This window comes from Lissotriton vulgaris, chromosome 6, assembly GCF_964263255.1.
Source record: "Lissotriton vulgaris chromosome 6, aLisVul1.2, whole genome shotgun sequence".
Classification (NCBI taxonomy): domain Eukaryota; kingdom Metazoa; phylum Chordata; class Amphibia; order Caudata; family Salamandridae; genus Lissotriton; species Lissotriton vulgaris.
The window spans coordinates 1,219,212,196-1,219,230,468 of record NC_141694.1 but is presented as its reverse complement, the minus strand read 5'-3'; the positions used below and the strand labels follow the sequence as shown (position 1 = coordinate 1,219,230,468).

Here is an 18,273-nt window from a genome sequence, read left to right as displayed (position 1 = left end):
AAGCATACGATAAGAATCCGAATGATTCGTAGTTATACTGACCCTACAAGAAGAAAGAAAAAGAAGGAAGGCCATAGAAAATAAAAAAAAGGCAAAATAAACCCCCCCTTCAGCCCCCCACCCTGCACCCCTGCAAATGGCTACAGCCTGACCCCACTAGCAGCGTCCCTGTCGCCCCTAACAACTAAAACCCCAAAGATAGGAAAAAGAAGAGCGGAGGAGGGCATATCCATGTGGGCTCCCAGCCCCTTTAGACCCCCCGCCTGAAACAGCTACCCCCTATCAGTGAAAGATAACCTTATGACAGCAATATAGAGAAATTAGAGGGCACCGTGAGACACCGCCCAGCCTCTTAGAGCAAACAGTTGCAGGTCCAACACTTGTAAAAGCCATGCCAACCCATCCCGATCCAGCCGATCATAACCTTGGCCCTTCCGAACAAAAACACGAACCCCTTCCAGTGAGACCCAGAGGCACACAAAGAAGCAATAGAGAAGAGTCAGCAGCGATCAGCCCATGGCTACCAGCAAGCAGTGAGTCCTCAAGAACCATAGATGCAGACGAACTCCCCCTCCGAGATGAACAGTCCCAATGTGTCTTGAACAGGAGTCGTAGCATCGCCAGGAAAGGAGAAGATGACCACAAAAGAGATGGAAAGTCACAGACAAAAGTCTCCGGGAGGGGAACGCCTGACGATATCTCCAAAGCCGGCAGTGGTGAAAAGTTCAGCAATACCATGCCCTCCTCTGGAACACCGTCCACCAGGGCACCATCCGATGATTCCATTACTCGTTTCTTCACGGGGTCCTCGCACGGAGTCAAAATGGCCGCGTTTTGAATGGCTGCAGAATCCCGTTTCAACAATAAGGCCGGGCCCGGTTCCACCAGGAGAATTTCAGATAGGCGCGAGTCCAACTTGCTCAGCAAAGTATCCACATGTGAGCGGAATGCCCAAAGTTCTGCCAGTATTAACCACAGCGATGGCTCATGCACAGTTCGATCCATAATCTCGTGTTCGGTATCAATCACTATCACCTCCGCGGGTGATTCCGGTACCCACAGGGGGGGATAGACAGGATCTCGAACGTGCAATTGCGAAGGGTGACCAGTCTTTGTTCGCAGCCACGGTCAACCCAGTTAAGGCCGCAGGCCAGTGACCCCGAATCACCGAACCCCGGCGGGAGCAAACCTGGCCGCGGGACGTGGGCCCCCACCCGCAGCCTGCAGCACGCAGACTCACTCCACCGTCGATACTGAGCACTGAAGACGATCGCCACCAAATCCGGGCTGAAACAAAGCCTCCATTTCGGTCGACCGGGCCCAGCCTAAATCTCCTGGCCGATGTTGTTGCACTACAGCCCGGCTGTGAAAGTACTCCAGGCCCCGGCTTCACCGCTGGAGCAGGCCGCAAACTTACACTCGATGTAACTCCGTCAAACAAGCTGATAAAAGTTTCCGGATTTCACCATCGGAGTGCGGGACAGTTCATGCACACAGAGACTAGCCGTTAAGTCAGGGTAACATGCAGGATATCGCGGCGGGTTACGAGGGTCGACGGAGCCGGGAGCCTAAGCAGCCGTCTTGCTTGCTGTCGTAGCTCCTCCTCCTCCTGTTAATTCTTAGATCAAAACAGAGTAACGACCATCCATATTTCAGTGGTGCAGCTGAAGGAGAAATGTCCTCCAATAATACAATTTGTCGAGCAAAGGCAAGTGGACAAGAACGATCTCTTTGGAAGTGCTTGCACTTACCACTAGTTCATTTGGTAAAGGCTGTGAAGTTAAGTGAGACAGGTGTTCAATTGAAGCGGTTAAGAAGACTAGATAACGCAGGGGTTGTTTGTTTTGTGTCCAGTTGATTGAAAGGTGGGTTTGGTTATCTTAAGAGTGGCCAGTTTGCCACTTGCTGCATATTCCTAGCATTTCATCTTGGATTTAAGTTACAAACTGTATGCAGTGGCTCAGTTCTTGAAAACCAGACCAGTTGCAACATTTCAATGGTGCAAAAAAATGTGTAGGTACCCCCCTCAGAGTACTGGCAAGACTAACTAGCACACTGTAGAAACAAAACTGTATATGAAAAGAGCTAACATGAACATTTTGTGCTAATGAAGCAAAATGTACGTAAACAATTGTGTCAGGATAGCAGCGCCAACTACATTAACATCATAGCAGAGAAGAAGATTTTTAAAAAAATAGAAGAAAAAGTGAAGGATCCAAATTAGAATTCAGGACATGAATCCCCTTTCTGTTGCAGGGAGGACTGGGAGTTGTTAAATACAACAGTCTTACCTGTAATACACCTTTCCACCTCTGTTCATGTGCTGGCATCTGCTGACGAAAGACAGCCTACAGCAATTTACTGACGCAATAGTTATTTTATGATGGTTGTTAACAAATGAATTTTACCTGGGCCTTGATAGGCCTGAGGATGACCATATGAGGCAGATGCATCCCAGTGATTCGAAGTGGTGCTTTTCTGCACCTGTGTACTTTCTGGTCCACTTGGGTTCCAGCTTGACCAAGGATCTCCAGAATTGCTGACCTAGAATTCCCCACACAGAAGGAAGTGTTATTATAACTTGACAAATAAGCAAGGATAAAACAACGTTCCATATAGTGTTTAACGTTTACACAGAGGTCTTAAAGTAGTGGAAATCTAATGTTCAGTGTCACAAAAAAAATAATCAGATAATAGTTTATTTTACAGAACTGCACAAGATGTGGGTGGTTTCAAATAGATCAATAATACAAATTGCAGAGACTTCAGTTTGAATAGTATTCACAGGTATCACAAATAAAGTAGGCGGTGCTCCCAGGAACCACAAGTCCATTTGTCTGAGAAATTACCTGCAGTATTGCATTACGGCAAGAGTTGGGAAGTCAATGATACTGATCTGTTTAGAGATGCTGCTAGTACATTTGCGAAAGAAAAGAGTTAAGTAAAAGGGAGGGTCACTGGAAGGAGAGAGGGGGATTAGATAAAGCAGGGATTGTTGGATTTGTGTCTTGGTATTCAAAGCATTTTATCTCATGTATGGTCAGGCAGACACTTGCTAATTTCCCCTGAAACTTCACCTGTAATGCAATTTGCAAGATTACCGATATGTCTTAAGATCATTTTCAATTTGCCCTTCGTTTGTGGTCAGCCTTGTGGTTGCATGTTGACAGTGCCTTCTCTGTATTATTTATTTTGCTGTTCAACCATTGAAGAGTTCCTTCCACATGTAAACCTCTGCTCAGTGCTTTAGATGTAGTTTCAGGGATCCAATAGAACTGCCTTCACCCACTAACTTTAGTTGGTAAACATTTTGTGTTCTAAGCATCTTCCACATGAAATGTCATCACACACTGTGAAACAAATGTCCCCCTACTTAACACTTTCCTATCCACACCTTAGGTGGCACCAAATTTTTCTACTGGGTTGAACAGAGCTAATAATTCAAATGAAGAAAGTTGTCACTTTCCTAAAGAGGCAGAGCCCAGGCATTCAAATACCAACACTAGATGGTAGAACCCAAGAGTACAGCACCATCATACGGTCTTACTATAACTGTCGCCCAGTGCTCTCGTCCCTCACACTTTAGTGCCATTTTCACACTCCAACCTCTAGACAGTCTTCCTGGTCTAGGCCAAAAACTACATTCATATCGGATTACCTATATCTACTCCACTAAGGTCCCACGTATGCAAAAACCCTACACTTTGGAAAACAGGCTTCAGATGTGGGCTATTTTTGCTCATTCTGAAAGATGCACAGAAATGAACAACAGTGCACCAGGTTGGAACATATGGCCACAGAGAGAAAGGGAAAGAAAAGAAACAAAAGACTCCTGAGGGGGAATAAATATGGCTGGACTTCTGTGTGAGGTACTAAGGACTGCTTCCACAGATTAGATTGATAAATGAAACATTTACCGTCCTGAAATTGCAGTTCGACAGCATTTGCACCTTTCATAAGTTCAAATAATTGAATAATACTTGCCCGACTTGGACTCCTCTATAGGAAGAGTGGCCAATTGGATGACGAACTACTGTTTGAAATTGAACGGCAAAAAAACGGAACTAATGATATTAGGGAACATGGTCATACCTAGACCTCTGGATAGCTGGCCAAATTGCATGGGCAACCCCCAGATCCTAATTCCCCTATAAAAAATGTGGGAATGTGGTTGGACAGAGCCCTTACAATGGATCATCATGCAAAAACACTGGCTGGCAGCTGCTTAGCACAGATCCCAAGCATTTAAGAAAAACTGTGATTCAAGCCCTCATAGTTTCCCGTTTGGACTATGCTAATTCTCTTTATGTGGGCTTGCCATAGTATATAATTAAAAATACTTCAGGTGGTGCAAAATGCAGCAGTACGGCTTCTGCTAAAGGTCCCAAGTTATGTTCCAGTAAGAGAATCTTTGAAACTGCTGCACTGGCTGCCAGTTGAAGCAAATATTAAGTTCAAATCCCTTTGCATTGCACACAAGGCCATAAAGAATAAAGGTCCAGCTAAGCTCAGAGGTATGGTATCGTCTTATCCCACAGCCAGACTCCTTAGATCATCTCAACAACACCTCCTTAAGACTACTAGAGTCAAAAAGGCGAGATGGGACGGATGACCATTCGCACACGTGGTACAAAGTTATGGAACGGTCTCCCACTCGGTATAAGGTGACTGGAAGATGAACTCACTTTTAGAAAAAATACTCAAGACCTGGTTGTTCCCCCACTAACCCGTTACCATGCAGTTATCCACTTCAGCACGCACCATCGCAGGGAAGTCCTAGTGCAGCCATGCGCTTTACAAAACACAACATAAACATACAAAAAACGCTATTTTAGCACTGACAGAATGCTAGCTGCTATATACACCCTATTCTTCACATTGTATGATCCAGCAGAGAGCCAATGAAGTGCATAGGCTTGAGCATATACATGTAGGACACAAACATCTTTGTATACAAAGAACTAGGGGGAGCTGCTCTGTACTGAAAAAACAAACTGCAGATTTTTAACTTGTGCACTGATAGAAACATCAAAGCCCTGCTGGGTTGCTTGCCATCTACAACATCCTCAAAACATTTGTTGGGTAGAGGCAGGGATATTTTCCCTGCACTGTGAGAGACCAGGAGCTGCATGACAAATGTGCATGAACACCACCATCTGTACTGAAGAAACTGCCAATAGCAAGTTGCTCAGGTAGACCAATATCTGATTTCCCAAGCCATGAGGTGTAACCAGAGTGATGAACGTTTTAAAGATTTGTGGCGCTGATTTCATGCTGAAAAGTAGAAACGTATACAGGTAGTGGTAGCTGTACACCACAAAACACATATAAGTGGTTGTTGGTATATTTGGGTATGTGAAAGTAGAAGTTTTGGAGATCAATTAAAGGAAGGAAGTCACCCAATACCAGGCAGTTTCGTAGCATGACCATCTTAAAACCTGTTTTTTTCCTCCGATATCTGTTTCAAGTTTATTTGTTGCAAAGTGTTTGATAAGTCACCAGATGCCTGCCTATCTGAGGATTAATAACGTTATCTATTTCGTCTTTCAGTAACACACTCAAGATGTCATATATGTTGGCGGTTCTCCCTCTTTACAGGCGAGGGAGAATCATTTTTTGTGAAACTGATAGGACGACCATACTGAACAACTATCGGTCAGAAGTTTTACAAATCTATGCAGTCAGATAACTAGTAATCCCGCTTTGCACCTGAGTGGCAATGGAGGGAAAGGAGAAGGCTGCAGTACATTCTTCTTTTAGGATGGCTTTTGCTTGTATGTAGTTCTCTTCATGTCTGTAAATGGTGCTATTTGATTCCAATGCGGTGGTCACAGTGTGCCACAACTGCAGTATAAAAGTAATTTTTGAAGAAGGAACAACTCCTACATTTGTTGTCCGGAATTAAATTGTTCTACTGTTTTTACTTATATGATATGGACTTAGGGAATATGTATCACACATATAAGTGACTGGATAGTTGTGTGCTGAACCATCTTCAAGTATTAACTTAATACAAGCTACAATGCATTATGTGCAGAATAGCTCACTACTTTCCTGTGTAACAGGATGCACTGGGCTATCATCCAAGGTTATATTTTCATTGTACTTTTCTGCCAACATCTACATCATCCCTCTGTTAAAACTCATCCAATCATTTGAGTTGATGACAGTATCTTATGCAGACGATACACAAATTGTGGCATCATATCATCTGATGTTGATGAGGCTGCTAGCAACTTTCAAAACTGGCGGGCCAAGATAGTGACCTGGATGCAGGATAACTATGTAAAGTTGAATTCAGATAAGACGGTAGTAGTTCTTTTCAGTGAAAATACATCTTTTTGGAATACGTTGTGGTGGCCGACAAATCTTGAGCAGATCCCCTGCCTTGTGTTGAAAGCAAAAAATCTGGGAGTGCTATTTGATAATCAGCTACATTTGTCAGCCCAAATCAAGCCGGTCCACCTCCGCTTGTTTTCATATCCTCAAAGTTAGAGGAAAATATTTCTGTTTATTCCATTAGAATTATAGAAAACACTGGTGGTGCTCTGGTACTACTGAAATTAGATTGTTGTAATGCATTGTACCTTGGTGCCCAAAAACGTTTGCTTCAGTATTATCAAACCCTTCAAAATGCTACTGCTAATCTGCTATTGAGAATTCCTATTTTTTTTCTGTTACATTGAGCATTAGCAATCTTCACTGGCAATCTGTTAATGAAATAATTAAATTCAAAGCTGTGTGTATGGAGCATAAAGCACTGCACAAAGGGGGCCTGCATACTTCCTAGAGACCTTTGTGTGGCATGTATCCACTGGAACTCTTAGACCTAATTCGGAAAAATTAAAAAGTAAGATGGGGAGGGAGATGTTTCTCTTTTGTAACTTGCAAACTTTGGAATTTGATGTAATTGGAACTGAGATCAGAATTGAATCACTATCAATTCTGAAAGCCTTCAAAGACATAGATGTTTAAGAGCAGCATGGCCTGTTAATCAATTGCAACTCATAATCAGTTTTGTTTTCAATAACCACTAGTGCCAATACGCCTTGGCAATTGCACACTCTACAAAGTTTTACTTACTTACTGATTTGAACTGGGAACAGGCTCAAGATCCCCATGTATAAATTCCATCTTTATTCTCCTCTTTTTCCTTGCTCACATATACAACACTAATGTGCTAGCAAAAACAAAAAAGCAGGGCACCCCTTTCTTGTAATCCAGGGAAGGAGGGCTGTGTGGGAGCAAATTGTTGTAGCAATCCTTCAATAGTCAATCGAGGCATCCATAAAATCCAGAGATGTACACACCTCTGGGGATTTGCCTGCATTATTTGAGTTCCAATAATATGACCATTCTCAATCAAGAGGTTATTCATTGTAAACCTTATCTTCTGGGTATTCATCATGTTAGTCATTGCCCTTTGGGAGAAAGAGTATGTACATGAAGTGCTTCTCTGGGCTCAGGATCTCCCGAACTGCCCTATTCCTTCCTCTGCTTTGTCTTCATTTTCCTTCCTGAAAGACAGTTCATCCAGAATTCTGAGTAAATGTCAAAGGTGAAACCTGTGCCCTTGTTGCAGGAACATGTTTCTGCAGTGGTATGGTGGATAACACAGGTTGGTCTTGCAGCATCTGTGAAACTACGGTAAACTTTGGTTCTGTTGTCAACATGGGATGACAAGCAAATGGCAACCAACCAAACTTCAGGGCTTGAACATTTTCCCCTCATTATCAATGGCTTTTTTGATGCTTCAAATGATGAAGTAACCAATGGGTGGGTAGTTGTGACACGTCAGTTGACAAAGTGAAGAATAATCATTTGATCGTTGATGATGAGGTGGTTGTTGCCAATGGCTCCTTCATTGAGCAGGATGCAGTTAACAGGGAGCGGGTGTTGATGAAGATGTTTAGCTATAGGATGGGTTCTTAGCACAGTGGTTGATGAGAGAACCTTTAAAGATATTGTATTTGACACGCTGATGGCAAACTATCCTTCACACTCTACAACAAGGCTGTTGTTGCCAGTATGTCAACCAGTAAAACAGGTTTCAGTGGATTTAATAAAGCCATATGGAGTTTCTGGGTAATGGAAAGCAAAAGATCATTTTAGGGAAGGGTAATATGAGCTCTGGGACCATCAGCCTTTAATTTTGTGAAATATCCACTTACACATGCTCCCTTGCTTTGCTCCTTTTAGATCTTGTGATGGGGGTTCACTGTCCGTGGACTTCTTGCCTGAAAATCAAGTTTCCATGAGGGCTAAGATCAATCTTGCTTTCCTGTCCCTGAGCTTTTGTACAGGTCTTGCAAATTTCACACCCTCTGGGAATGTGGTGCAATTCCAAGCAGTTCATTATCTGGACATGAAGGGCATCTGCAAAAATCATCTTAGATCAAAGGCTCTGATGGTACTCTAAATGGGACATGGCTGTCTGCTTGCCGTAATCAAGTTGGAAAATTGGTAGGTGAATGTGGAAAGGTCACGGTCCCTACCTCAGCGGGGAAGCATCCTCGCGCGGGGTCCGGCTTGTCTAACCCAGATTGCACCTTGTTCCCTTTCCCCAGGAGTTCTTCTCTCTCTCATCCCCTGCAGGTACGACAGGACCCGATCACGGAAAACGAGAAACCGGAACCAGTCCTCCCTGACCCCGGAAGTCCCACCCCCAGCTACGACCCGGAAGATAGAAAAGTCGACGGTCCACAAGGAAGGGGGTTCCAACCAGCGGACTCGTGGCAGGAGGCAGCAAGGAAGGAACCGGAGCGGAGAGCGAGGAGCCGGAGAGACGAGTCGAGGAAGAGGAGGAGGACGCTGACGGCGACGTGTGGTCTGAGGACTGTTGGAGTCCTCAGGAGGTGGCTGGAGAGCGGCCGCAACTCACCAGGGAGTTGCGGCGGGCCACGTGAGTAACCGTCATCCTTCTCCGTGTGTCCCTTGTAAATGTAGTTGTAAATATTGTAGAACGCCTCACAACCCTGAGCACTGTAGCACTGTATATAGATACATCGTCCCCTTCCACCCCTTGAACACCCTATTCACCCCCCCCCACCCCCCACCTATTGTCGGTCTCTTCCACCACCCCGTCCGCCCCTTCCTCACCTTCGCATTTTCCGTACCCCACATCCCGGTGTCGGTGGCAGTTTACGTTACTCCACGTGAGTCAAGGACTAACGGCCCTGTACTTTCTCTCTTCCCAAACCTCCGAGGCCCATCGGTGTAGTCCACGGGACCAGACGACCCAGCCCAGCAGAGAGAGAGAGAGAGAGAGAGAGCGCATCGCCCTGAAGACCTCAGCCCAGCAGCGGGAAGCGACCCACAGTACTTCCCTGTCCGACGTACTATACACTCCGGATACCATCAAGGATAAAAGCGGCCCCCTCCCAGAGACTGCTTATCACCTCCTGTACTTGGCAACAATAAATCCAGCTAACCATAGCGCATTATATCTGGCCTCCCCGCTTGTTATTCCGGACCGCCGAAGCCCACACCCCACAGGTGGTGTCAGAAGTGGGATCACCCGGAGGCATGGAGGCCGCTGTCAAGAAACTGGCAGAATGCCAGGAACAACTCGGACAAATGATGGAACGGTTTATGAAAACCGCTGAGGATGACCGCGGCCAACTGCATGATGTTCTGAAGGGACAAGGCACGGCCCAAGACCAGGCACTTGGAAAACTCACGGAGGCCATGGGACAACAGAGACCCGTGGCTCCCCTACCGTCTGTGGTCCTGCAGAAATATGTAACGGGAGAAGACCCCGACTTCTTTTTCACGAAGTTTGAACGACTGGCACAGGCAGCAAATTGGCCTGTCGATCGCTGGGGACACTACTTGGGGCCTCTGTTGACTGGTGAATTACAGTCAGCCTACCAACAGGCCAACCTGCAAGGGCAGACCCCGTACGCTGACATTAAGGCTTGCATCCTAGAGCGCTTAGGGATAGATGAGGACTCCTACAGGATGCGCCTAAGACAAGTCCGAGAGGGACCACAAGAAACCCAGCGGGCCCTATCCTACCGTATCCAGGACTTAACGACCCGGTGGTTGAAACCCGCTACGTCCACCAAAGAAGAAATAGTGGCTAAGATCAATCTCGAACAATTCCTCGCTTCCCTTCATCCGGCCACCAAAAAGTGGGTACGACAACATGCTCACTTAACACTGGACAGGGCAGTAGAAATAGCCAGCGCCTACAGCAAAGCCCAAGAAGTGCAGAAAACAAAGGACGAACACCTCCCGCGGGGGCCACATAGCAGTCACCTCCGCTCCCACAGACCCCCTGTCCCCAGAAGGCCGGATCCAGTCCCTTTTGTACCCTACCCAGTAATGCCTAAACCAAACCCACCCGGACCTCAATGTTATCATTGTGGTGGTTTTGGACACATCGCTCGTCATTGCCCTCAAAAGAAAGAACCTATGGAGGTGGGCGTATCCAGGAACTATGTGTGCCTCACGTCGGAAGCATCGCCCCCACCGTTTAGATGTCCGGTAAAAATCAACGATCATGCCCTGATGGCCCTAGCAGACACTGGGTGTAGACACAGCGTCTTACGTCCCCAGGACCTGCCGAAGTCTGTTGGCCCCATCACCGGGTCTGTGGCCATCAAATGTGTGCATGGAGACACCAAAAGCTACCCCACCGCCCAAGTGAAAGTACAGAATACTACCGACCGAGGAAGTTTGCTGAACATGGGACTGATACCAACCCTGCCAGAACAAGCAATTCTGGGAAGTGACTATTGTGGTCTTCCCCTCCTTCTGCACGACACTACATGCTCCCTTGAAAAATGGTGGAAGGAAGCCCCGAATGCTCAAAACTAACCCTTGAGTCTTTCCTCGTCTAAGCCGGTCAAATCAAAAAACCAAAAGAAAAAGGAAAGAAGAGGGTACATTGGAGCATATCCAGTACAAGAAGTACTGCATCCCTGGGAAACAGATCGCGAATTTCGAGCAGCACAGCAGGAAGATCCAGTGTTGCAGGATGCCTGGGGACAGGCCCAAGACAACGAAGACCCACTACATGTAGGTCCCTACTTCTTCCGGTCTAAGGGATTGTTATACCGGAAGGCCGGGCCACACCAAAAACCCCAACTAATCATCCCAGGACCATTTCGGGACAAAGTATTATTCTTGGCCCATAGCCATCTCTTGGGCAGCCATTTCGGTGAAGAAAAGACAGGACAGGCAATCCTCGAGAAATTCTACTGGCCCGGAGTATATAGCCAAGTCAAACGGTACTGTAAAGAATGCTCCATCTGCCAAAAGAACAGACGCTACCGACCCCCTAAGGCACCCCTCCGTCCTCTTCCCCTCATAGATGTCCCCTTCAGTCGAGTAGGGATGGACCTTATAGGTCCGATGTTGCCTTCTAGGAGCGGCTGTAGATACGCTCTAGTTGTGGTGGACTATGCCACGCGCTTCCCGGAGGCTGTCGCCCTAAAACACCCCACCACCCAAAACATAGCGAAAGCATTGGTGTCGATCTTTGCCCGGGTTGGGTTTCCACGGGAGGTCTTAACGGATCAAGGGACCCCTTTTGTATCCGCCCTAATGCACCAGGTATGCTCCCAGCTAGGCGTTAAGCAATTAAGAACCTCCGCGTACCACCCACAAACCGATGGTTTAGTGGAACGCTACAACGCCACATTGAAAGCCACCCTTAAGAAATTGTTAGGTTTGGAAAGCAAGAGGTGGGAAGAGATGTTGCCTCTGGCTCTATTCGCCATCCGGTGTAAAACCCAAAGTAGCACCGGTTACTCGCCATGCGAATTGTTATATGGGAGGCCTCCACGGACATTGTTAGACATGGCTCGCGAGGCCTGGGAAGCAGAACCTGATCGTACCCGACCCTTGCCCGAGTATGTCGACAATCTAAAAACCCACCTAGCCCAAATCAGAGGCATTGTATGACAGAACCTCGAAAACGCCCAAACGACACAAAAACAACAGTATGACAAGGGAGCCAAGAAGCGCTCCTTTGCAACCGGGGATTTGGTGTTGTTGCTCCTGCCATCCTCAGATCACAAACTCTTAGGTCAGTGGCAGGGTCCGTTCTCCGTCATCAGACAGGTGACTCCTGTTACCTATGAGATAGAGACCGAACCTACTCGAGGGGTCTGCCAGATATACCACATCAACCTCCTGAATAAATGGGAGGGCCAACGCCCCGTCCTATCCAGTGACCCAGCGGTTACCCCTCTACCCTTTGAGGGTTGCCTAGACCCGGACCTGCCTCTTGTATTAAAACAGGATCTGAGACGAGTGTTGTCCTCTGTACAGAATGTCTTCTCCTCCCTTCCCGGACACACAAACCTAGTGGAACACGCCATTAAGACTGATCCTGGGGTAACAGTAGGAAAACGGCCCTATCGTGTCCCGGAGGCCCGCCGAAACATTATAAAAAAAGAGACAGAGCAAATGCTACAAATGGGTATTATCGAGCCGTCGGTCAGTAGTTGGAACTCGCCGATAGTCTTGGTCCCCAAACCCGACGGCTCGGTTCGTTTCTGCATAGACTTTCATGAAGTAAACAAAGTCTCTCGATTTGATGCCTATCCCCTCCCGCGGGTGGACGAGATGGTGGAACGGATAGGCTCAGCAAAGTACATAAGCACTCTCGATTTATGCAAGGGATACTGGCAAATACCCCTGAAGGAGGGCGATAAAAGAAAAACAGCCTTCTCTACACCTGATGGACTGTTTCACTTCCGGGTGATGCCTTTTGGGCTCCACGGAGCCCCAGCAACATTTCAGAGGGCCATGAATCAGGTCCTGCAGGACCACTCCAATTATGCGGGGGCATATTTGGATGACATTGTAACAACAGACATGGGAACAACATATGGGCCATCTCCGGGCGGTTGTGTCCTCTCTGGGACACAGCGGCTTCACCATTAACCCAGCCAAAACAACACTGGCCGCTCAAAGCGTCAAATATCTGGGTTATCTCTTGGGCGAAGGCCTCATCCGTCCCCAAGACAACAAAATAGAGGCCATTCAATCCATCCCGTTCCCGAAAACCAAGAAAGAACTCAGGGCCTTCCTGGGGCTTCTGGGCTACTACAGACGGTTCATTCCCAACTTTTCACAAACTGCTGTTCCTCTGACTGACCTACTAAAGAAGACCACCAAAACAGAGGAGGAACTACGCCATCCCTCAGTTCCGTTGCTACAAGCTTTTGAACACCTAAAACAGGCTCTGGTGTCCAGACCCGTCCTTGTTAGCCCAGACTATATAGCCAACCTTTCATTCTACAAACGGATGCATCCGACCAAGGGTTGGGGGCCGTCTTGTCCCAGAAAGACCCACAAGGGAATGAAAGGCCCATATTGTACCTCAGCAGAAAGCTCTATCCAAGGGAAATGAACTATGCCTGTGTCGAGAAAGAGGCCCTGGTGATAAAATGGGCAGTGGACAGCCTACGCTATTACCTCGAGGGACGAGAATTCATATTATACACGGACCATGCCCACCTTGAATGGATGGCCCGCAATCGAGGCCACAATGATCCCGTCCTCAGATGGTTCCTTTCCCTTCAGCCATATAGGTTCAGAACCGAACATAGGAAAGGGGCGGAACAGGGTAACGCTGATTACCTCTCCCGATTCCCTTTTTATGCTACCCCTACAAGAAAGACAGCCAGGGAAAGGGGATGTGGAAAGGTCACGGTCCCTACCTCAGCGGGGAAGCATCCTCGCGCGGGGTCCGGCTTGTCTAACCCAGATTGCACCTTGTTCCCTTTCCCCAGGAGTTCTTCTCTCTCTCATCCCCTGCAGGTACGACAGGACCCGATCACGGAAAACGAGAAACCGGAAGCAGTCCTCCCTGACCCCGGAAGTCCCACCCCCAGCTACGACCCGGAAGATAGAAAAGTCGACGGTCCACAAGGAAGGGGGTTCCAACCAGCGGACTCGTGGCAGGAGGCAGCAAGGAAGGAACCGGAGCGGAGAGCGAGGAGCGAGGAGTCGGAGAGACGAGTCGAGGAAGAGGAGGAGGACGCTGACGGCGACGTGTGGTCTGAGGACTGGTGGAGTCCTCAGGAGGTGGCTGGAGAGCGGCCGCAACTCACCAGGTAGTTGCGGCGGGCCACGTGAGTAACCGTCATCCTTCTCCGTGTGTCCCTTGTAAATATAGTTGTAAATATTGTAGAACGCCTCACAACCCTGAGCACTGTAGCACTGTATATAGATACATCGTCCCCTTCCACCCCTTGAACACCTTGGTCGAGCCATGGGCTGAGTTCGACTTGATGTACACCTTACAATGTTACATGAGTACATTCTTATCACTACTGGTTTTACATCAATATTGAAAATTCCCAGTACGAGTATGCTGACTAACTCAAACATATATAGGTTAAATACTGATGATGCTGCTCTCTCACAGCACTTCATTATACTGACCCGACTCTCCATTGCTCTGCTTCTACCTATGCTAGAGTTTTATTTTACACCTTCTCCTTGTCAATGATAAATCAACTCAGACTCCAAGATTACAGTTATCTCATCTAACCATCCTCAACTACCACTGTCTCTCCTATTCTCTAAAGTTCTGTATGCAGAGCAATATAAACCAACAAACAAGCTCAAAATGTTAACATGATGATTTTAAATCCTGAGATCTCTTCTAGCACTAACACAAATGTTAGCTTTATATTCTCCTATTACAATGAGACTGTGTCTCTAAAAAACATTCACATCTGATCCAACTACTAACGTTTACATTAAAGGCTCAGCTGGAATTTGAAACAATTGTAATTTATAAGAATCTAAAGATGTTTGGAAAAAAAATAAACAGTATCAAAGTATGCAATTTGATACCTTCTAACAACCATACTGACACAATTCCAAGAGAACTTTGTCAAAGAAATTGGTCATCACCTTGCCCACCACCTGACCCAATCTGATTTACTCCTCTTTCATTCAGAGAGAAATCACAGATTGCCTACGATTGGTTAGACCATCCTTCACTTCCCACAAATAAACTGCTAGCTTGAATCTGTCTTCGGGAATTTAATACCACTCTTCTCCATTGAGGGTACTTTTATAGACTTCTAATGGCGACGCATGGAAATGTAAGCTGGCCTAGAAATGGATCTTTGATAGCCCCCTCCCTGTTCTCCCCCTACCCAAATTTGCCATCCCAGTAACCAACAGATATCAGGCTCTGAGTAATTTGGATACCAATGATTGACGTGAGGGACCTATACAGTACAGTCAGGTTGCATGGGAAAGATATGTACCCAAAAGTCTCATAACGGAAAATCTAAACATCAAGAACATAACTAGAAAGGTTGATCTATGTATGCTAGAGCAGAGTGGGACGTTACCCACTAATATAATATGGACACCTACCACCCCATGCGATTTAGAATGTACTTCAGCAGAATCAATTATCACTAGTAAAGAGGTGGGGCATGAAGTACCCTCTCAGGAACTTTACGAAACTAATATAGGCAAAGGGTATCAAGTTACCACCTGGAATATTGCTGGTTTTAAAAGCAAAATAGGCACACCATCATGGTCCGATTTTATCTTGGCCCCACACAACATTATATGCCTACAGGAGACGTGGTGAACTGATTCAATATATGTAGAGGGTTTTACCTCCCATTGGCTACCAGCCCAGGCTTCCCATTCGCGTAGAGCTAAGGGTGGTCTTCTGATTTTGATTTCCACCAACCTGAACAAATGTAAAATTAAAGGTTGTACTATTGTGGACACTCATGCTCAGATTATGTGGCTGGTATCCCCCGTGGGTAAAGATGTTATCTTGATCAACTTTTATAACAATGTGTTTAACTCTCTACGTGGTCCAATTGTCCATGCCCTGGAAAGGGAACATGAGAAGCTGACTAGTACTATTAGGAAACCGTTTATTATTCTCTGAGTTGGCGATTTTGATGTTCAAATATGCCCATTATCCTTGACTAAAGTTTGTGGGCCCGGGAGGGGAGAATTTGATGATGACTGTTATATGCACTTCCCCCATTGTGAATATGGTACGGCCCTAAATGGTGGTATCGCTAAGCTGGACTTAGAATTACTGTATTGTGCTACCGATAAACATAACATGAAACGTCCCACATTCACAGGCAGAAATGCAACATCCAATATTGATCACATTATTATCTCCAGTAATAGTGTACATTTATTTTCACCACCCTGGATAACGGACCAACCAACTAGTGATCATAATAGTATTTCTCTGTATTTATTATGTTGGGGTTTTAAAAATGTTACTGGTGTCTCTTACAGCCCATGTATTGCCCCCATTAGACTGAACGGTGTACGGATAAAATGGGCCGGTCTGGACCCATCTAAAATCCATCACGATGTTATGACACAATGTCAGAACGAAATCTAAGTCTGTTTAGGGGATGAGGTTGAACCAGTATTGATGCTTGATAATTTTACTAAGATCAATAATATTGTGGAGAACCTCTTGTCGAAACCAGTCCCCGGAAATGAAAAACCTAGGGTGGGCTGGTTTGATTTTAACTGTACAGTGGCTTTGTGTCGTCTCAAACAAGCCCTGGGGTGTAACCCAAGAAATCCGGATACAATTGAGGCCTTACGTGCAGGATATGCCTTAGCCCTAAAAACCAGAAAATCGGAACTTCAAGAAAACCCTGGTAAGATTTAAGCCAGGCAACCAATACCAAAAATAGTAAACTTTTCTGGGATACTGTCAGTACCTTTTTGAAGGGTGATCATATTCCAGAACTTAATTCCTACATTAATTGCAATTCCTGGGTAGCTCATTTTTCAAATATTTTTAATCCATTCGATAAAGATGTCCCATCCACCTTGCTCAATCAAAACCCTGATGACTGGCCAATAATGCCTCTGTCAATTAGTAGAGCGGAAGTAATCGAGGGTATAATTAGTAGTAAGGGGGGAAAGGCACCGGGACCCGATGGGGTCCCGATAGACCTTTATAAAAACTAAATGGTTTTATGGTTACCGTTTTTAACCAGAGATTTTAATGCCGCTGTTGAAAACGAATTCCCATTATCATGGGGTCAGTCAATTATAATACTAATTCATAAGAAAGGAGTCAAAACCGATGTCTGCAATTACCGTCCAATCTCCCTATTGGACTCGTCTATAAAGATCATGAGTAGGGTCATGCTATCAAGATTAGAAGCCTGGGTCCAAGAGAAGTCAGTCCTTATGCAAGTAAAATATGAATTTAGAAAGGGAGTTGGCACACTAGAGCAGTGTGTCAACCTGGATCTTTTGATTGGCAAGTACAGCCTAGCTAAGGAGGGACATTTATATTTATGTTTTGCTGACCTTAGCAGTGCTTTTAATTTGGTAGAGCATTCTATTTTATGGCCCTTACTGTTGGATATGGGTGTTCCCAAAGAGATAATATATTTTCTGGCAAGATTATATGGGGAGCTGTCAAGTAAGGTGCGGTACGGTCACTTAGACGAATATACCCCGCTTTTTTAAATTAAAAGAGGCATCCAACAGGGCTACGTCCTAGCTCCACTACTTTTTTCATTGTTCATCAATGAAGTAGACACAGACCTGAAATTGTTTGAGTCGGATGCCACGAGGGTGGATGGGAAACTAGTCCCAATCCTTTTATACGCCGATGATGCGGTTTTACTTTCTCGCACCCCCATTGGGCTACAGCGTCTTATTGATAATTTTACCTTTTTTATTGCCAAAAGAAAACTTTTAACTAATAAATCGAAAACTTTTGTTATGGCTTGCGGTAGGAAACCTATAACATCTAGCTCTTACTATATTGAAGGCTCTAAGGTTCAGATAGTCAAAACATTCTGTTACTTGGGTATTACGTTTGCAGAGAATAGGTCATGGGCCCAGGAACAGGAAAATGCCTGTTCTAAGATGTTGAGAAATATATATGATATTTTTAGATTTGTGTCCTAACTGGGTAATCGAAGCATCAAAAATATGCTGACAATTTATGAGATAAGATGCGTCACCGCAGCTCTTTATGGGGCAGGTTTTTGGGGTCACTGTCAAGGTAATGTATTTCAACAAACCGAAAACACGTTTTTAAAACGTTTGCTTTGTGTCCCTTCATCTGCCTCTACGGAACTGCTTCATCGTGAGGTGGGCATTAAATATATTTCAGATCTGGCTTCAACACATCCTATCCTATTATGGAAATCTATATGGTCAAAAGAGGAGACATTGTTCACTCAATCCATAATACGGGACTGCCTCAAACTGGAGAACTGCTTAAGAATACACTAGCTTAACCCTTAGGGCACACTGGGGAGCGGATGGCCA

General features: G+C 45.7%; 1 protein-coding gene across 2 annotated transcripts in view; it reads right to left on the bottom strand.

The window, feature by feature from the left end:
• Positions 1–18,273, bottom strand: part of SNX9 (sorting nexin 9) — a 798,250-nt gene that overhangs the window by 384,930 nt on the left and 395,047 nt on the right. For both annotated transcript variants that reach the window (XM_086927315.1, XM_086927314.1), the window contains one exon: positions 2,409–2,544. In XM_086927315.1, coding sequence (XP_086783441.1) covers positions 2,409–2,544 — 136 coding nt within the window. The remainder of the gene's footprint in view (positions 1–2,408; positions 2,545–18,273) is intronic.